Source organism: Mirounga leonina, unplaced genomic scaffold (assembly GCF_011800145.1).
Source record: "Mirounga leonina isolate KUSES-001 unplaced genomic scaffold, KU_Mleo_1.0 Mir_376, whole genome shotgun sequence".
Classification (NCBI taxonomy): Eukaryota; Metazoa; Chordata; class Mammalia; order Carnivora; family Phocidae; genus Mirounga; species Mirounga leonina.
Genome location: NW_023270718.1, coordinates 3306822 through 3327033, shown reverse-complemented (window position 1 = coordinate 3327033; position 20212 = coordinate 3306822). Strand labels below are relative to the sequence as shown.

At 59.4% G+C, this 20212-nt stretch overlaps 2 protein-coding genes across 4 annotated transcripts in view; one reads left to right on the top strand and one right to left on the bottom strand.

Moving 5' to 3' along the window:
- TMEM160 (transmembrane protein 160) overlaps positions 1-2204 on the top strand; it is a 2441-nt gene extending 237 nt beyond the window's left edge. For both annotated transcript variants that reach the window (XM_034986844.1, XM_034986843.1), the window contains 3 exons: positions 1-75; positions 1119-1211; positions 1852-2204. The exon at positions 1-75 ends at the window's left edge or, in 1 of these variants, runs on beyond it. In XM_034986844.1, the coding sequence (XP_034842735.1) occupies positions 1-75; positions 1119-1211; positions 1852-2117 (434 nt within the window). In that variant the 3' untranslated portion in view covers positions 2118-2204. The remainder of the gene's footprint in view (positions 76-1118; positions 1212-1851) is intronic.
- A 115-nt stretch (positions 2205-2319) lies between these two features.
- Positions 2320-19268, bottom strand: NPAS1 (neuronal PAS domain protein 1). Of its 2 annotated transcripts, XM_034986841.1 has the most exons (12): positions 18553-19268; positions 17265-17447; positions 16613-16848; positions 9203-9276; positions 8843-8932; positions 7221-7392; positions 5768-5883; positions 5399-5556; positions 4790-4896; positions 4327-4474; positions 3483-3577; positions 2320-2920 (listed from the first exon to the last, which is right to left on the bottom strand). In XM_034986841.1, the coding sequence occupies exons 2-12, from the start codon at positions 17384-17386 to the stop codon at positions 2457-2459; spliced, it is 1782 nt and encodes a 593-aa protein (XP_034842732.1). In that variant the 5' UTR covers positions 17387-17447; positions 18553-19268; the 3' UTR covers positions 2320-2456. The 2 variants fall into 2 exon arrangements, with proteins under 2 accessions (XP_034842732.1, XP_034842733.1); XM_034986842.1 differs by lacking the exons at positions 17265-17447; positions 18553-19268 and having other exon boundaries at positions 9203-10016; positions 16613-16635.
- Between the last annotated feature and the right edge of the window lie 944 nt (positions 19269-20212).

Here is a 20212-nt window from a genome sequence, read left to right as displayed (position 1 = left end):
CCGGGACTTCGCCACCCCCCGTGTCCGAGCTGGATCGTGCGGACGCCTGGCTCCTTCGGAAGGCGCACGAGACAGGTCTGAGGCTGGGGTCGGCCCGGACAGGAGAGGGGGTTCCGGATAGCCGAGCGGTCGGCGCGCCTGAGGTGGGGGGTGGGGACGGGGCTCCTGCTGGAAACAGGGCCGGGGCTCCGGAGCGAGCAGGGCTTCCGTATAAGCGCAGGGAAGTGCTCGCTGCAAGAGCGCAGCCTGTCCGCAAAGAAGGGCTTGTAGATGGGACGGTGTCCGGTTAGCGGGGTGCAGTAGGGATTGGAGAGGTTAGTCGGGCTAGGACTGGCAGCCTTATAAAATTGCACTGCCTGGGTGAGAGAGAGGCGTCCAGAGAGAGTTAAGGGCGGGGAGTTGCCTACTAGAGGGGTCCGCGTTGAAGGAGCCAGTTCAGCTTGAAGAGGCGACCACTCTGCATTAGGCGGGAGTGTGGATCCCCACCAAAGAGGGGGCGAGTTCCGGATTGGAGGGAGGAACAACCAATAATAGAAAAGCTCTGGGCTGATTGGAGGGCCAGGTGATCCAGGCTGCAGGGGGAGGGGCCTCACGTGGAGAGGGTAGATAGAGGCTGGGGTAAGGGTGTGGGGTTTGTAACCCGTTAGCGCCCCACCAGGGGACTTGAATGGATGTAAATAACAGCAAGGAAGGACGTGCGCAGATAGTTGATAGTTGGCATTAGGGGGAGGCTGGAGAGAGACGTGAAGTGAGGGAACAGCTTGTCCCCGGGGGGGGAGGGGAGGGCGTGGATACACATGTATGGGGGTGGGACGTTGACCGGGATGACCTCTTGGGATCTGTCTGTCCTCAGATTTAGGTCCTGCAGTTTGGGTTCCTAGATGCTCCTCCACATTCTGCAGACTGTCTTGAATCTTTGGTGCTGCAGAGTTTGGGGGAGAGGGCTCAGAGATGGATGGAAGCCAGAGTTTGGGCGCGGGGATAAGGTTAGGTGGAGGGCTGCCAGGACTAGGCGGGGATTTGGGGTGGGATAACACCGTCCCGGCAGATGGGGTTGGGGGCAGGGTTTGGGCTGATGCTGATTTCTTGCCCCTCCCCACCCCCCCCCCTTCCTGTAGCATTCCTCTCCTGGTTCCGCAATGGTCTCCTGGCATCAGGCATCGGGGTCATCTCCTTCATGCAGAGTGACATGGGTCGGGAAGCTGCCTATGGTGAGTGCAGACCCCCCCCCCACTCTCGCCCCCACCAGGAAGTGTGGGCACTTGCCCCCCCCCCTCCACTGAGGAGGTAGAGCCCCCATCCTCCCTGATGGCTGTAGATTCTTCCCTGCCCCGTCCCAACCTCCCCAGTTAAGTGTGGATCCCCTCACTCTTTCCCCCCGCCAGAAGCCACCTCACCCTCCCTCGCACCCACCCCGACTTCCTGGGCACTGGGGAGGGCGGTGGGTCCTTGCCCCCTCCTATCCGACTTCTCAACAAAGATGAGGGTCCTGGCTGAGCCCCTCATGCTGGCTCAGCCCCAGACTGGCCCCGCTGCCGCCCCTCCAGCCCTGTTTTTGCTCTCAGACCAGCTCCCCACCCCTCCTCTGGTCCTGAACCCCACCTCCACATCCTAGACACCCTCCTCTGACACCTTCTCGAGTCCCTGAGCTTGGGTCTCTACTGACCCCTACCCTGACCTTGAGTTTGCCCCATTCTCTAACTCCACCTCAGTTTCCTGAGCCACCTCGGTCCCCGGGTCATCGGGCTCCCAGACCCGGGCCTCCAGCCACCCCACTGCAGGCCGGCAGCCCCCTGGCCTGGGAGCTCGGGCCCTCCCTCCCGCTGACTGCAGCCTTCTCCCCCCGCACAGGCTTCTTCCTGCTGGGCGGCCTGTGCGTAGTGTGGGGTGGCTCCTCCTACGTGGTGGGCCTGGCAGCGCTGCGGGGACCCATGCAGCTGTCGCTGGGGGGCGCGGCGGCGAGTGTGGGGGCCGTGCTGGCCGTAGGCCTGCTCTGGGCTTGTGCCGTCGGCCTCTACATGGGTCAGCTGGAGCTGGATGTGGAGCTGGTGCCCGAGGACGACGGGACAGCGGCTGCTGAAGGCCCCGATGAAGCAGGCCGGCCACCACCAGAGTGAGTGGCTGGGCCATGGGGAATGGCTGGGCGCTGGACGGCCGGGGGCCCAAGGACCGGGACATTAAAACCTGACCCTTCGCCTGCTCCATGTTCCGAGTAGTGGTTCCTGCAATGGGGAGGGTGGGGCGGGTGTGGGAGCCAGGCGAGGCAGGTGGAGGTAACCAAGGAGGAGAAAGAAAAGGAGAGAGGAGCCCCGAGGCCCCCGGAGACCGAGCCACAGAGGAGGAGAAGGTGTTTAATTTTCCGGGCGGGCCGACAGGGCTGAGCTCAGCCCTAGGGCAGTGCCCTCGGGGCCCCACCCGTCCCTCAGGGTCCGGCTCTGTAGGCAGCTCTCCAGTCCTCAGTCCCCCTTCCGCTGCATCCTGGTGCCCGTGGGCCCCGGGTACGACAGGCCCAGGGTGGGGTAGAAGGCCTCGGGGAGGGTGGGGCCCGGGCCCAGCCTCTGCAGGTGCGGGTACATGAGGCCCAGCTCCGCGGGGCCGTAGCGGATGGTGCTGGGTGTGCACAGGCCCCGCACTACGGGGGGCAGGAAGCCCGCATGGAGGAGGGAAGGTGGGGGGTCCCCAGGAGGCCCCAGGCCCCAGGGCCGCACCAGGTCCTGCTTCAGGGCCCCTGCCCGGATGACAGAAGTAAACTCAGGCCGAGGCAGGGCCGGGTGGCCAGACGGCTCCTCGTCCCCACTGTCCTCTGGGTCTTTAGCCTCCCCTGGGCGAGGCTCCACTTTGATGCGTTTGCCCCGGCTCCGGGGGGCCTCGTCCTTGTCTAGGGGGGCAGCCTGCTTCCCGTCCACTGGAGGCTCTGGCTCTAGAAGAGGGAGACATGAAGGGCGCTGGGTGTGTGCGTCCCCAGCCCTCAGTCTTCCCATCTGTGGAATAAAGCTGAGCTCGGTGGTCTAGACCTGTGGGTCTCAGCTGGGGCCATTTTGTCCCCTAGCGGGACATGTGGCAGTCTGCAGACATTTCTGGTTGCCACAGCTAGGGTGGACGGTGCTCCTGGCCTCTATGGGTAGAGGTTGGGGATTCTGCTAAACACCCTACAATGCACAGGACAGGCCTCAAAGCTGAGAACGATCTGGCCCCAGATAGCAGTAGAGGGGAGACTGACAAACCCTGGTCTAGACCCGTGTTGTCCGACAGCACTTTCCTCGATGGCGTTCCGTATCTCTGTGCTCCAGTGCGTTAGCCACTGGCCACGTGAGGCCACGGAGCCCTTGAAATGTGGCAAGGGTGTCCGAGAAACTCAGTCTTTCATTTTTGATTAAACGTAAGTCACCACACGTGGCTAGTGGCTTCCAGACTGGGAAGCTCAGGGCCCAGAGACCCCTTCCCTTGGAGCGTCCCGGGGTGAGGTGGGAGGTGAGGCTCACCTGTGGGCTCTGGCTCGGGGCTGGATGCGTCCTCACAGGCCACGCTGGCCGGAAGCTGGAAGGCATCCAGAGGGGTCTGGCCACCCTCGGCTTGGCTGGGGACAAGACGGGGGGTGTAGAGCCCCCACCCCATGGTACTTAGGGCCCATCACTGCAACCCCCCTCCTCCAAGCTGGGGTCTAGCCCAGCTTAGCCCCGTGTCCCGAGGCCAGACCTGGGCAGCCTGTGCCCCCCCCCCCCCCCCCCCCGCAAATGTCACCACCTGGGTGTCCCCTGGGTACCTCATGCTCATCTCCCCTCAGCATCTTCCTCTCAAACTGCTGCTCCTCTCAGGAGCCCCAAGCCAGGCCATCAAAGCCAGAGACGTGGGTGTGAGCAGATGCCACCTGCCCTCCTCCACGTGCACCGTCTGGCATTTCCCAGACCCGCCCCAACCTCTTCCCTGGGCTCCCAGCCCCTGTCGTGTCCCTCGAAGTCCCTTGCGGCAGCCAGAGGGGTCTTTCCACAAAGCAGACATGACTGTGACCCTCTCCAGCTTTAAACTCTGCCATGGCTCCCCAGTGCCCCAGAATCAAGTCCAGACCCTCTGCGTGGGACTGAGGCCACTTCAAAGCTGCCTCCTCAATCCTCTGTCCCCTGCAAGCAAGGTCACTCCACCTCCGGGCCTTTCCTCTCACTGTCCCCCTGTCCCCCTCCTGTTTTCAAACCCTTCTGGGCTTGTCCTCTTTGAAAAGCTCCCCCCACCCCGAAGAGGAGCCCCCCCACCCCAAGCTGGGGAGAGACGGCAAAGTCTTGCGGAGGGGTTCTGAGCCGCCCTACGGGGCGCACGGGCTACAGCCCTCACCTGAGCACGTAGCTGACCCAGAGCACGTGGCGCTCCCCGGGGCTCTTCCCGCTCACGGCCACGGTGGCCACGGACTGCAGCCACACAAAGCCCCCAGCCCGCTGCAGCCAGCGGTAGTAACCAGTCATCACCTGCCCCTTGTCCAGCACTGGGCCCAGCCCAGGGGCCGGCCGAGACAGAGACAGACAGGTGGACAGGAAGATGGGGCGAGAGAGGAAGACGGGGACAGAGAGGGTGATGGTAGGGAGGAGACAAGGTCAAAAGTACAGAGCGGGAGATGGGGAGAGACCGAGTCAGAAGGACTGAGCACTAACCTGGCACGGGGGCCTTCTGGATTTTTAAGGGGGGCAGGGTCACAGAGACACCACGGCCCCTTTCCTCCCACCCCACGTCTGAGCTGTGGCTCAGGGTGCAGGGATTGGGGGCACTCAGGCCAGGGGTGCTAGGAGACAGGGGTTCTCACGGTCCAGGTGGCTCTGGCGGATCCTGGCTGCGTCCTGTCCGTGGACAAACTGGTAGCAGCTGCGACCCACGAGCTCTGAGGGCCCCAGGTCCATGTGGTCGCTGACTCTGAGGACAGCAGGTGACAAAGGAGTTGAGAAGGGGTCTGAGACCAGGGGTTAGAGGACAAGAGGCAGTGTTGGCTCTGGAATCACCAGGAGTGCTCTGGGCCTCAGTCTAACCCTGGGTCAAATGGGCGTAACACTAGTGTCCCTCCTAGGGTGGCCATGAGCATTCAGGCAGGTGGCACTGCTGGGTGCGGGGTGGCCCCGGGCACTCGGAAGGCTCTCAGAGCGTGGGGACGATTTCACATTTTACTTTTCCCCACTGCGCGGGGCAGGAGACAAAGTGGGGCGGGGCGGGGCGGGGCCCTGCAGGAGGGGCCTCGGGCAAGCCCCGCCCACCCCCCGGGCCCCGCCCCGGCCTCCTCCTTCCGGTACCTCCGTCCCCGGGGCTCTTCCGTCCCCGGGGCTCCCCAGCCCCCGGGGCTCCCCAGCGCAGCTCTGACTGCCCGCAGCCCCAGCTCTCCCGCGTGGCCCCATCCGCCCGCCTCGGCCCCCAACCCCGGTACCTGCTCTCACAAGCAAGGATGGTGAGACCCAGGCTGAGACGGAAGACGATCGTGTGTCCGTGTAGCGGCAGCTCAGCCAGGGGGGCCGGGGGCAGCGTGTGGCCCAGAGCCACAAGGCCCAGGGAGCGGGCCCGAAGGCGCCCCGTTACGTGGATGACCTGCAGGCGGCAGGCGGGGTTGGAGGAGAAGCCTGGCGAGGCCGGGGGGACGGGTAGGGGGCAGGCACGGGCAGGAGGACCACAACCCGGCCACCGGGCCAGGCTGCGGCTGTCACCCACAGGTGCCGGGGCACAAGGACATAGCTGGCGGAAATGCGGGGGCTCTCCCCAGGTGGGCGTCAGAAGCTGGGGCCGGAGAGCTCACACTCACCTTGTACCCCGAGGCCTTGACGTGCAGCCCCCTCTTGGTGAGGGTCGATTTCATGCGGATGAAGAAGGAGCGCTCCTGGACCCGGGAGAAGGGAGGCACCTCGGCGGCGCTGGCCTCTGGGGTGGGGAGTGAAGGAAGGTTTCGGGGTCCGGAGGAAAAAACACACACGGGCCCCCCTTGCCCCCAGTACAGCTAGCCAAGGGTCATGGCCACGGCCTAATGGTTACACAACCTCACTGAAGTCGTATACCAACCTCCCCTCTGAGCAGCAGCCAGCCCGGTCTCAAATATAACCCTGTCCCTTCCTGCCCTGAAACCACCATGGCTCCCTAGGACCCTTGGGCTAAAGCCCAGCTCCTCACCTTGGCCTCAAACTTTGGCAAGAACCGCCTCCCGCTGACACCAACTTAGCTACAAACTCCAGGTCTCAGGTGGGACAGCTTCTCCTCCAAGAAGCCCTCCCTAACCCCCTGGCTGGGTCAGGCATCCCTTTGGGGTGGGACCCCAGCCCTGACCACTCTGGATCATCATTCTCAAGGGACTGGTCAGTCTTCCCCACCTGGACTGTGAGCCCAGAGGGTAGGGCTGGGGCTGCTGTCATCTCTGTGTCCCCAGCCCTCCCCAGCACAGAGCAGTAAGACCCACAAATACAGATTAGTCTCTAAATCCCGTGGTGGTCTTATCGCTGCTCACACCCAGACGGACCTGTGCCTCGGTGGACCCTCGTGTGTGTCACAGACATCTCCCAAGCTTGCAAGCGCTGCTGACAGCTCAGATGCTTTTGGTGTGAAGCAAACCCGATATAAGAAGATCCTACTTACAGGAGAGTTAGCCTCCAGTCCCCCAACATCTCAGAGCTAAAAGGAACTTTCAGGGTAATCTCCCAACACCCACCCTCTCCAACATGGAGTGGAATTTTCCACTGGAGAGAAGGCCTGGAAGCACAGATGCTACAGCCAGACAAACCTGGGCTGGAGTCCAGCTCAACCACTCACAGCTGTGTGACCTGGGGCAATTAACTTAACCTCTCTGTGCTGTGCCTCAGTTTCCACCTGTGCAAAATGAAGACAGTGATAGTTCCTGCTTGCGGGGTTGTGATTAGGATTCAGTGAAATTACGCACTTAAAGGCACAGCACCTGTAAAAGCCAATGAGCGTGCACTGTTTTATTATTACCAAAGCCGGGTTCCAGCTGTCACCCACAGGCACCCATCTCCACTTGGTGGCCAGAGGGGTCTTTCTAAAATTCAAATCTTGGGGAGCCAGGCAGCTTAGGCAATTTTAGGGAGCCAAGTCTTGTTGCCTCGGTTTAGCCTCTGATCATTTTACAAAAATTTGCTTTGCACAGCTCGAAGGAGAGTGGTTTTTGTTTAAAGAAGACATGGCTGGATACAGTGTACCGGGTGTCCCTTGACCTACCCTCAGCCGCATTCTTTGGGGGCCCTTGGAATTACCGATCTCAGGGGTATCCGCGAGCGAGGAGGAAGACGAGGAGGAGGAAGAGGAGGGAACGGAGGGCGGGGTGGGGGGCCCGGGGGTCGGGGCCCGGAGCCCCAGTTGCTCCAGCACCTCGGAGTGGTCCCCGGGGTGGATGTAGTCGAAGACGCTGCTACCCGTCAGCTCCACCTGCCGGCGGAAGAGGGGACCGCAGAGGGCGGGTAAGATGCGCGCGCAGTCACTCGCCCGGGGTTCAGCCTCGGGCTCACTCGCCTCCGTTGCAAGCGCGCTTCAAGCCAGTTTTGTGTTTTTATTAGAATTTCTATTTAACCTTTTAACCTTTTTTTTTTTTTACCTTTTTTTTAAAAGGAGATACAAACTTAGGCTCTAATGCCTTTCTCACTTCAAACCCGGTGATCATTAAGGATTTTCTGCACCTGCTTATTGAGAAGCCGCGTGCCTGCTTCTCATAGCTTCCATTTGCCCAACTCCCACCCGCACGCAGCAAACAACTGTGCCCGGAAATGAATCACAGGATATCCCAGCAGCGATGGAGATCAGGATACAAGCAGTGGGGTGGTTTTCGAACTCCTTAAAGAGTTGGAACTTCTCAATCAGATAGACTATCATTCAGTTCACCCCCAAATCTCTCAAAGCAATCCCCCTTTGCTCCACACCTCCCCCAGTCCAGGTCCCTATCTCCCCCCCCCCCCCCCCCGGCTGTGTTCCTGCCCCAGCGTCCTCCCTGCTCTTCTGGCTTTCAGTCTCCACTTTAATACCCCTACTAAGTTACTCCTCTGACCATGCCCCTCCCCCCCAACCACACACACACCTCAGAAGCCTCCCAGAGCTCCCACTGCCCCTGGGTTTGCGATCACATGCTTCCCTCTGAACTCCTCCTCATCAAACCCTTCCCTGCACCAGCTGCAAGCCTTTCATCCACTCTTCCTTCCCCCTTCCCCTTGTCCATATTCCCCTATCTCCAGGGTCTTCCTCCTCCAGGCATCTCCAACAACTCACTGAAACGGTGCTCACAAAGGCCAAACACCGAGCACCGGCTTTTCTAAATTTACCATTTGGTAAAACCTTTATCAAAGTGATGAGAGGATAGCAATTTGTGCTGAATGGATTGGGGAGGCCTAAGATGCCCCCCAGGAGCCAGGCTCCCCAGGGATGGGGGTTTTCGGTTTCTGCTTTTAGCTCCCAGTGCCACCTGCAGGAGCTGGGGCAGAAACAGCTAGTGGAAGTAAAGACAAAATGCAAGCCAGTCCACTGAAACGCCACAGAAAATCTTCCAAAGTTGGCAAAACCCAAGCCCTCCCAATACAAATGGTTGCAATTCTTTACAATGGGTAAGAAAAAGCAAGTTTTGGTAAATATGGTGCATCTGGCTAAGGCTCATCGACAAACTGATCTTTCTGCTGATCTGCTTTCTTCAAACTGACCTGTTACTTTAATAACAAACCCCCTCCCCCGCCTGTCATGTGGAGCCTCCTGGGGCTCCCAGGGGTGCACTTTGAGAACCATGGATCCAGTTCACTTTTTAGGCTGGGATGGTGAGGCCAGGAGAGAGAAAGGGCATGCATCACGGGCCAGCAAGGGAGATGCCAGTCCAGGCAGCCTGCCGCGGGCCCCTTACCTGTGACAGACCCAGATAGATGGAGACGGTCTCGGAGATGTAGAGGAACTTCCCTTCCTGGTTCAAGGCAAACACGAAGCCATCCAGGGACTAGGGTGGGGAGAAATAGGGAGAGGGGAGAGGAGGGCTGGGCATCTGTCCAGCAGGTAAGTGATAAGAGATTCTGAAATCTGGCTCGCCACCTAGGATGGATTAATCTGGGGCGGGGGAGGGGCTTTCGTGGCCGTGGGAAAGGGCGGGCAGGAGCGGGGAGCCCCGGCCTGATGCTCTCATGGGATGGACGCTGGAGCAAACGGTGCCGCTCTCCGGAGGTGGCCACCAGGTGGCAGCAAGGAGCAGCAGGCCGGGCAGGGGCCTCACCTGCAAGATGTGTCCTCCCAGGTGCTGCTCGAAGACCTCAGACACCAGCGCCACGGGGCCCCTGTGGCCTGGGGCTGGGGACAGAGGGAGGGGTGAAGCCGGAGCCTGTTGGTAGGCCCCCATTCGAGCCAGCCTACAGATCTCCCTCTCTTCTCCCCAGTCCTGGAGCCGTCTTGGGGCGCTGGGGGCCCCGGGCCCGTCGGGGAGAAACCTGGGCTCGTGGGGAGGGGTGGGAGGGGCGGAAGCGGGCTGAGACGCACAGACAGACGCCAGAGGACGCAGGGAGCCGTCCATCCACGCATCCATTCAGAAAGTCTCCCTGAGCCCCGGCTGGGCAGCAGGCCCTGTGCTGGGGACACAGAGGCGGCCCGGACGGCCTGCTCTTCCCCTCACGAGGCACCGGGGCCAGGGGCAGACACACCACACGCAAGCAACTAGCAAATATAGAATTATCATACGTGCCAGGGCCATGAAGGATTGAAAAGGTGGTGTGAAGTGAGGCCTGTCGTGGGAGGGGGCATTTGAGTTCAGACCCAAAGGATGGCAATGGGACAGACCGAAGAGGAGAGAGAGACAGAGAGACATTTGTACAGAGAGCCAGAGAGAGTAAGAGAGACAAAGAAACAGATATTGAAAGACAAAGACACCAGACAGACAAGCAGTTGGACAGAGAGACATACAGAGGGATACAAGGAATAGAGAAAGAGAGAAGGACGTTGCAACTCGACAGAAAAAGGACAAACAGGGGTGCCCGGCTGGCTTAGTCCGTGGAGCAGGTGGCTCTCTCTTGATCTCGGGGTCGTGAGTTCGAGCCCTGCATAGGGTGTAGAGATTACTTAAAAATAAAATCTTAAAAAAGAAAACCAAAACCCCAATGAAGTGTCACCTCACACCCACTAGGATGGCTAGAGTTCAAAGAGAAATGTTGGCGGGGATGTGGAGAAATCGGAATCCCTGTGCATTGCTGGTGAGAATGGAAAATGATGCAGCCGCTCTGAAAAACAGTATGGAGGTTCCTCAATAGGTCACATATGGGGGCGCCTAGGTGGCTCAGTCCGTGAAATGTCTGCCTTCGGCTCAGGTCCTGATCTCAGGGTCCTGGGATTGGGTCCTGCTCAGCGGGGAGCCTGTTTCTCCCTCTCCCTCTGACCCTCACTCATTCTTTCTTTCTCTAGTGCTCTCTCTCTCTCTCTCAAATAAACAAATAAAATCTAAAAAAAAAAAAAAAGTCACACATAGAATCACCTGCCACACAACCCAGCAATTCCGCTCCTAGGTATATACCCCCCAAAGAACTGGAAGCAGGTGTTCTAACAAATATTCTACACAGATGTTCACAGCAGCATGATTCCTAACAGTCAAAAGGTGAAAACACCTCAAAGGTCCATTACCTGATGGACAGATAAATGAAACGTGCTATATTCATACAGTGGAATATTATTCAGCCAGGAAAATGAATGAAGTGGGGACACATGCTCTAATGCGGATGGACTCTGAAAACATTATGATGGGGGCGCCCGGCTGGCTCAGTCGGTGGAGCATGCGACTCTTGATCTCAGGGCCATGAGTTTGAGCCCCACATTGGGCATGGAGCCTAATTAAAAATAATGTGAGAACATTATGCAAGACACAAGAGGTCACACACTGTGTGATTCCATTTCTATGAATTGTCCAGAGCAGGCAAATCCATAGAGACAAGAAGCGTTGGTGGTTGGAGGGGGGGATGGGGAGTGTCTGCTAATGTGGATGGGGCTTTTTGGAGGGCGATGAAAATGTTCTGGAACCAGATAGAATGGTGGTTGCACAACCCTGTGACTGTACTGTCACTGAATTGTACACTTTATTTTTTAATTTAATAAAGCCCACTGCAGGGCTTGAACTCACAACCCTGAGATCAAGACCTGAGCTGAGATCAAGAGTCAGATGCATAACTGACTGAGCCACCCAGGTGCCCCCTGTACATTTTTTTAAAAAGATTTTATTTATTTATTTGAGAGAGAGAGAGAGAGAGCACAAGCAGGGCGAGTGGGAGAGGAAGAAGCAGGCTCCCTGCTCAGCAGGGAGCCCAATGTGGGGCTCAATCCCAGGGCCCTGGCAGATGCTTAGCCGACTGAGCCACCCAGGCGTCCCCACTGTGCATTTTAAAATGGTGAATTTCGGGGTGCCTGGGTGGCTCAGATGGTTGAGCGTCTGCCTTCGGCTCGGGTCATGATCTCAGGGTCCTGGGATCGAGCCCCACATCGGGCTTCTGGCTCAGCGGGGAGCCTGCTTCTCCCTCTCCCTCTGCCTCTCTCCCTGCTCATGCTCTCTCTATCTCTGTGTGTCAGATGAGTAAATAAAATCTTAAAAAAAAAAAGGTGAATTCCATGTTATATAAATTTTACTTCAATTAAAAAAAAAGTTTTAAGGGGCACCTGGGTGGCTCACTCGCTTATGCATCTGCCTCTTGATTTTGGCTCAGGTCATGATCTCAGGGTCATGAGATCGAGTCCCGAGTGGGGCTCTGCGCTCAGAGGGGAATCTGAGATTCTCTTTCCCTCTCCCTCTGCTCCACACCCCTACTCTCTCTCTCTCTCTCAAATAAATAAATATTTATTTTTATTTTATTTTATATTTTTTAAAGATTTTATTTATTTATTCATGAGAGAGAGAGAGAGAGAGAGAGAGAGACAGAGGCAGAGGGAGAAGCAGGCTCCCCGTGGAGTGGGGAGCCCGATGCGGGACTCGATCCCAGGACCCTGGGATCATGACCTGAGCCGAAGGCAGACGCTTAACCGACTGAGCCACCCAGGCGTCCCTAAATAAATATTTAAAAAATATTTTAAAAGAGATAGGGACAGACATGTAGACAGAGAAATTCAGAGACAGACGAAGACAGAGAGACGTAAAGAGATGGAGAGAACAGAAAGGAGGTGCTCAGAGAGACATACAGTGAAAGAGGGTGACTGACAGAAGGACGTGGCAAATGAGACCAAGGGCAAAGAGAGACCCAGCCCCCAACAGGCAGGAGCAAAGGTGGGAGAGTGTGTGTGTGGTGGGGGGTTGGTCAGGGACCCTCTCCCTGACCCTGTAGAGAACCACCTCCCAAGGGATCCTATGTCTGGATTGGGGAGCCAGGGGATTCCGTGACCTTGAAGGTCGCCAGGTCTGGTGCCAAGCCTCAGGGCTGGCCCTCCCTGGCTGTGTGCCCTGGGCCCAGTCCGTTCGCCTCTCTGTGCCTCAGTTTCCTCCTCTGTCAAGTGGCTTTGCAAAGAGCGCTGACTGCACTGGCTGGTTGAGCATTCGGTCAGCTTAAGGAACAGAAAGGGCCCAGCACCCGCCTGGCACACGACAGGTGCTCCCAGACGCAGAGCAGGGATTAGCATTAATAGTGTGATTACTATTGTTATTTCCAGACCATCAAAACACCAGGCAGCCAAACCCCGTCCGCGCGCCCCCCTCGGGACTCGGGTGGGGCCCCCAGCCCCGCCCCCAGCCCCCTAACGTCTTGGCCACGCCTCCTTCTCCCAGGAGCACCTCCCGCTGTTCGCACCCTTTTCCCACCCCTGGCTGGAGCTCCAGGAACAATAAATGGGGTGGGGGGTTGATGGGGACCCCTCCCCTGAGATGCAGCACGAACCAGCCGGGTGACAGGCAGGAACAATGCCGCCTGCTAATTGTCGCAATTTTCCCCTGTCATTTTTGCTAATTCCTTCATTTTCCCGCTCATAGGATCAGCCCAGGTCAGACTGAACGTCTGCAATTAACAGCCTTAATGGGCACGTCGGACTGGGGGTGCGCAGGGGGAGGGCTCGCTGTTCCCCCATTGGGACAGGAGCTTTGGGGTAGGTCCCCATCACTGACTGATGCATCTTATCACCCCCTGCTTCCCCCTCCCCAAACCCAACTCCCCAGCCTCCTCCCCCTGGGTTCCTGCCTCTCCAGGCAAATGCCTCAACTCTGCTGTCCCCCAAATTACGCACGTGGCTCTTTACTGCTCCCAGATCTGCCCCCTCCTCACACCCAAACCCCCAACCATCACTCAGTCATTCAATAAACATTTGCTGCGTTTCTCATTGGAGCCTGACTGCTGGAGAAAAAAAAAATTGTCCCAGTTGTCATCACAGAGTGGGGACTGAGGGGAGGTGGGGAGAAGACCGCTCCCAGGTCTTAGGGGTCTGGTCACCTCCTATTCTCAATTGGCCTGAGAGAGAGTCACTGTCTGGGGAGAGGGAAGCCTGGCTCCCTGGGGGCAGGCCTGAGGGCCTCTGCACTCACCTCCTCACGGGTCTCCCTGCTTCTACCCTCACACCCGCCACCCCCGGCTCCCATCCCACTTGGGCTAACAGCTAAAGTCCCCACCAAGGCCCACGAGGCCCTGCAGGACCTGGTCCTTGCTGTCCACTCCCTGCCTCACCTACTCCTCTCTGGACGCCTTGGCCTCATTATGGCCTGCTCCCAGCGACCTGATTCCTGCCTGCCTCAGGGCCTTTGCACTTACTCCCTCGGCCTAGACTGCTTTTCTTCCAGCTTTTCTCAGGCTTGTGTCCTCACCTCCTTCCTTGCCTCCTTTGAGCTCAAAGGTCCCTTCCTCAGAGATGCTGTGCCTGATCTGTGAATGAAAATGTCAACCCTCCTCCCCTCACTCTGTTCCACAGTCACCCAACAAATATTTTGCAAGCCCTTACTGTGCCCCAGGCACTGTTCTAGGCTCAGGGAACAAGGTGTCATGGGGGAGAGACACAATGAACAGGAGAAAGAAGAAATAGCGTCGGATGACAATAAGTCCTTTGGAAAGAAATAAGACAGGAAAGGGAGACAGGGAGTGCTGGGGGCAGGGCTGTTGTCAGTGTTCATAGTCAGGGAAGGCCTTCCTGAAGAGCTGACATTTGGAGGGAAAGAAGTTACTGCGGGAGGGCACAGCAAGTGCAAAGGCCCTGAGGTGGGAACGTGTCTCTCTGAAGAACAACAAGGTAGCCAGAGTGTGTGTGTGTGTCTGTCTGTGTGCAGCAGGGGGTGGGAGGGAGTTGAAGAGGTGAGAGGGGTAGAAAAATGAGATCAGAGAGGTGGGGGGCAGTGGGCCTCCCATGAAGGATCTGTAGGCCCATCCTTGAGGTCAGGGACTTTGTCCTGTTCCCTGGGGTGTCCCTAGAACAGGGCCTGGCACAGGGAAGGTGTTCAGTGGGTGTTGAATGAATGCTGACCACTGATGCAAGATCCAGGCTCTCTCCTCCCTGGACTCAGAGGTCCCGGGCTAGCCTTCAACATCCATTGTGCTGTTTTACAGCCAGCCGACCAAGGCCCAGAGGGAGACTGGGACCTCCAAGGTCCCCAGAGACCTATGAACAGGCCAAGTTGGGAGGCTAAGAAGGTGCCCCCTGAAGCCAGTTGGAATCTCAGCTGGGCCCAGGCTTGGCTGACGATGCCTTGGGCAAACAGCTTCACCTCTCTGGGGCTCAGTTTTCCACTTCTATAAAATGGAAACATCGCTTTCCTCCTGATGTTTTTTGAGAGGGTTAAGCAAGTTTTGTGGGTTTTTGTTCTGTTCTGTTTTTTTGTTGTTGTTGTTTTGCGTGTTATTTTATATAGTGCTCAAGACAGTCTGACATGCATTGGATATGTTTGCGATTATAATTGAGGAGGACACGGGAGCACCCTCCCCTTCGGAGAGTGGGAGGCACCCTGCTTTGCTCTCTGACTAGCTAAGACGCTGTCCTCAGTTTCCTCGGGGGTGGAGGTGGGGGTGGGGATTATGGAAGCAGGCCCTTGACCTCTTGCTGGGGACCCTGTGAAGGAGACACCTCCAAATTCCTACTCTTGGGGCTACAGGAGGGAGTCCACACAGTACCTCCAACACATACTGTCCTGGACCGGGGGGGGGGGGGGTTTGGGGGGGGGGGGGGCCCGGGGGGGAGGGGGGGGGGGGGGGCGCCCAATCCCCCGGCCTGCCCCCTCAGGGCGGGGTCCTCGGGGGGCGCGCATCCCCTTCAAGTGCCCAGCCAGGCGGGGGTGGGGGGGTGGGAGCTGGCCGCCGGAGGAGCTCTCGGCACCCCCTCCCTCCCTTTCTCTCCCCGCGTCCGGGACAATAGACAAGATGTTTATCCCCCGCCGGCGCACATGTTGTTCGCGGTAATGACAGTAATCAGCGGCGCTAATGCGGCATTCTCTCGGCGCCAGTCAATTCGCCTAATTACCGCCTGGGAAGCCGGATTATTTAAATTTAAATGGTGATTTATTGCGAGCTTAATCAATGCTATTTTCTCTCCCCCCCCCCCTCCCCTGGGACCAGGGCAGGAGGGGAATCGGAGCCCCTCCAACCTCACCCTAAGGACACCCGTTCCTCTGGTGGGGAGTGTAGCCTGGGGTGCCCCGGCCCGCTCACCTGCGACCTCGGGTTAACACGATTCATTGTCTGCTTGTCGTTGACAACGAGAAGCAGTAAGACGTCAGGGTAACAGTAACATAACACTCCTAGGTATCCATCAATAATAAAGTTGAATTCTAATAAAAGGAGCTAGCTGGCTATCTGTATCTGTGTTTTACCTCTTCGATCTTTTTACATAACGTAGATTGCATTTCTCTTCTCTACTTCATTATTGGGTCTTGGCTACTAGGATGGCAGTCTTGGGTGGGGGGCTTTTATCAAGCCTGTGTACGGCTGGATCCTGAGGGCTCAAAACAGTAGCTGCTTAATAAACCACAGGCCCCAACAACTCTGCAGGGTCACCACCAAGAGTCACTACGTATTGATAGCACGTGGGGCTTTACACACGTCACCTGGTTGATTTTCACCTCAGCCCTCTGGGTGTGCTTGTGGACTTTCATCAGGATTCCCATTTCATGTGTGAGGCACGGAGAGGTCAGGTGGCCTGCCCGAGGGTCACAACGCTGGGGGTGGCCGAGTGGGGACAGGACCCAGGAGAGTCTTTCTGAAGCTCTCCATCTTACCTGCCAGCTTCTACTGTCTCCCTCCCGCTTTCCCAAACTGGGAATTCAGACTCCAGAGTCCTTGTGCTCCCCCCTGGGGCCCCTCAAGTCTGAGTGAGGGGGTTTCTTGCCCATGAGTGGATGGGGAGGCCCAGGCTGGGCCCCCCTCTGTCCCGCCCATGGAGCTGCGGGCCTTTTTTGTGATAATAACGATTCATCTCCCCTAATAAAAATAACAGCATTGGCTAGTGGTCGGATCCCTGGTGTTGCGGGGCGGCGGGGGCCCCTTAGTCGGGCCAGAATTCATGAAATCATCCCTACCTCGTGTGCCCGTTTTACAGATGAATAGACTGAGGCTTGGAGACTAGAAGTCACCCGGTTGGGGCACACAAAAGGTCTGGCTGACTTCCAACCCCGTGCTCGCTGCCGGCCAAGGAACTGGGCAAGGGCCCTCCGGTCCGAGGGAGGGCATTGGGACCCCCGCCCCCGCGCATGCGCACTCACCGAGGCCGGCCGGTGGCCCCGCGGCCCGCAGTCCCCAGGGCGGCGCCCCGAGGGCGGCGAAGCGGCGCAGGCGGAGGTAGGTGACGCTGAGGCGCACGATGGACGCCTTGTCCAGCTGGCTCGAGATGGCTCCGGGCAGCGGGAGCAGCTTGGCCAGCTCGAAGAACTCCAGGTTCTCCTTTCCGCGCCGCGAGCGCGCCGCATTCCGGGACTTCTCCTTGCGCTGCGCCTGCAGGCTGGGCGGGCGGCGCGGAGGGGGCGTCAGCGGGGCCGCGAGGCTCCGGGGTCCGCGGCCTGGGGGAGCCCCGCCCTCGGGGCCTCGGAACCGGGCGGGACGTGGGAAGTGGATTCAACACTGGAGGTGGGGGCAGAACCTGCGTGTGAATTCTGCACCCGGCCGTGGGGACAGAACCTGGGGTGTAAATAAATTCTGGGGGGAAGGAGGCGGAAGAGGGGAGAAATTAAATGTTGGGTAGACTCTGAGGAAGGGGGGTAGGAACGGAACACGGTGGGGGTTGTTTGTAGAACAAAGGTTGAGCTACTCTGGGTAAGAAATTCTCGCTCCGGAGGGCGGGGCAGCAAGCTGAGTGTGAATTCTCCCAGGACGCCCTTGGGGGCGGGGCCACGGCCCGAGGGGCGGGGCTTTGCTCACCAGGGTCCGGGCGGGGCCTTGACCACCAGCCCAGGCAGAAAGTCCCACGGGACGCTGCGGCCACGACCTCCCCCGCACTTGACCTCGCCTCCGCCGCCACTGCTGGGGTAGGGGGCCGCCATCTCCGCGGGGGCGGCCTCAGACGGGCTCAGAGCAGCCTGCGGGACCCGAGACCCGCGTCTCCTGCCGCGGAAGGGAGCCGGAGGCAGCGCTCGGGGCCCGAGGGGGCCCCTCCGGGAGACCCGCTAGGGAAACTGAGCTCCGTGCGGCGCTCGGGGTCCCAGCAAGGAGCTGGGGCTGGAGGGTGCCTCAGTTTCCCCTCCCCGGGGGCCCCGGGACGGAGCCCGCTGTTCTCACCCTGCCCGGCCCCAGGCGAAGCTCGGGGCGAGGACGTGCCCCGCCGCCGCCGCCGCCGCCGCCGCCTCCCCCGCGCCGCCCGCCAGCGCGGCCGCCTCACGCCCGCGCCGGGCCGGCTCCCGCATACCAATAGGCGCACGCGGCGCGCATACGGATCCGACCGGCCCGCGCGCTGCGTGCCAAGCATGCCCAAGCCGGGCGGGCGGGGGGCAGGCGCCTCGCCGGGGCCCAGGCGCGCCCGGCTCCTGCCCCGAGAGCCCTCTGTCCCGGGGATCCGCTCTCTTAGCCCCTCCCAGGAGTCCGTTTGCCCTCATCCGCGGTGCGCCCATTTCCCTGGCTGGGCTAAGGAGGTAAGGGGGGCAGAGGGCAGGGACCCCACCCAATGGCCTGCCCAGGGACCCCCCCCCCCCAGGCCCTTGGGGTGTGGCCATGCGTCCGGGCCGCCAAATCTCCTCAACCACAACTTCCTTCCCGAAGACCCGGGCGTGCGAGCCACAGCCCCCGACGCAGTGGCCAGACCATCAGCCAGAGGACGCCCGCAGGATCGCCCCGACACTCAGGGCCCAGGTGTCCTGGTACTCAGATCCTCCGGAACCAGGAACGTGTTCAATTAGGTCTTCATTCCTCCGGGACTAGGCATTAAGGATTCCCTCCCCCACCCTGCCCCCAATAGCCAGGCCGCCCCCGAGCCTCTCCAGCCAGGTGTCCGGATGCCCTAGACCTTGGTGTCCAGGTACCCAGCCCCCTATTCCTCCGGGACCCAAACATCCGTGTACTCCTTCCCCCCAACCTCAGGATACAGGCGTCCTGATACCCTAGCCCCCTGCACACTGGAGTTCCAGCCCCCTGCTTCTTCAGGACCCAGGAGTTCCCTGGCCCCTCCTGCCTGCCTCCCGGCGTCCCCTACCCGCAGGACCCACAGCGCCCTTACCTGGCCGCGGGGCAGGCTCCGGGCGCGGCGTGGGGCCGGCCGGGCGGCGCAGAGGGGTGGCCCCATAGACCCCGGGGCAGGCCGGGCTCGGCGGGGCGCGCGGGCTGTGGCGCTCCGTTCTCCGCGCCCACCGCGGCCTCGCAGACTTGGGAGCCGCGCGGACCGCGCCGGCAGGCGGGGGCGGTGCCTGCGGAGCCCCGCCCACCTAGTCTCCGCCCCCTCGGTCCGGCCCCCGCCACTGCCTCTTCGGCCTTTTGCTGTGGTAGGGGCTTCCCAGCGAGGGACTCTGGAGCGGCCCCGGAACCCGAGTCCGCTCCGCCCACCGCAGCTTCGGGGGTCCGGCCCCCTCCCACCAGAATGACAACCTCGGAGCCGGGGCTTCCCCATCTCGTCCGGAGTCTCCATACTCCAAACGGAGGAGCTAGCACCTTAGTCCCCCAAGAGAACCCCGAGCTCCAGCAGCCCCTCGGGCAAGGCGGGCATCCATACACCCAAACCCCGTGTAGGGGTGGAGACTTAGCCTTCAGTACCCGCGCCAGGGATGCGAATCCAGGCGTTCGAGACCCTCCTTTCCCAGGAGAGAATTTCAGGGTGTGAGCATGCCCTCCACAAGAAGGGGGCCCCCGCACCCAAGACCTCCCCCAAAGGCCAGGCTTTGGCGTCCGGACCTGCCCTCTCTCAGGATACTGGGACCCAGGTGTCGGAATACCTTCAGAGAGCAGGATCCTGGGGTCTTATTGCTACAGGATTTCTATTCCTTCAGTGCCGGAGGTCCTTGGTCACGCGGCTTCCAAAAATGAAGAGGTAGACTAGACGAAGAGTGATGGGCAGCGATGCAAAGTGTATTGAGCAATATGGTACAAAGCTCCCGGAGAGGGAGGGGACCCGAGAGGGACCTGCCCTTGGAGTTTCTAAGTTTAGGGGTTTTTATGAGCTCTTTTGCGGAACTATCTTAAGCAACCGGAGTGTGCCGAGTGGTGCCAATCAGGGCTTTGATTGCTCTCTGTCTACGTATTAGGTTGATGCTTACCTGAGGATGGTCTTTAGGGCTGACGTCTGGGGGCTTATGTCTTAACCAGCCCCTTGCTCGTGATAGTGACAAATGCTTTGTGGTTAATTGTTTTATTTTAGGACGTTTTGCAGAAGTCATTTCTGCAAAGGCTGCAAAACACAATGCCAGCGTGGTCCTGTCTAAGCTGCAAAACAGGATGTCAGTGCTGTTTTAGCTGCCCCGAATTCCGTATTTTCTTGTTGGGGACCCTGACCCTAACCACCTAACAGCCCAAATAACTCCTGACATTATCTCCTCCCCTCCCGGGGGGGGGGGGAGGAAACGGAACGCCAATATCTGAGCTCCTCCCAGAAGACCCCAGTGCAATGCAGGAAGATGGAGTCTCGGGAGAGCCAGGCAGGCAGAGAGGCCTGGGCAACCAGGCATGGGTCTGTCTCTGGTTGGACAGATGGAGAAGCTGAGGCACACACCTCTGAACAGTCCTGTGCACTGGTCGATAGGAACACTTTTTTTTTTTTTTTAAAGTAAGCTCTATGCTCGGCGTGGTGACTGCAAGGTCAAGAGTTGTATGCTCGGGACGCCTGGGTGGCTCAGTCTGTTAACCATGTCTGCCTTTGGCTTGGGTCATGATCCCAGGGTCCTGGGATT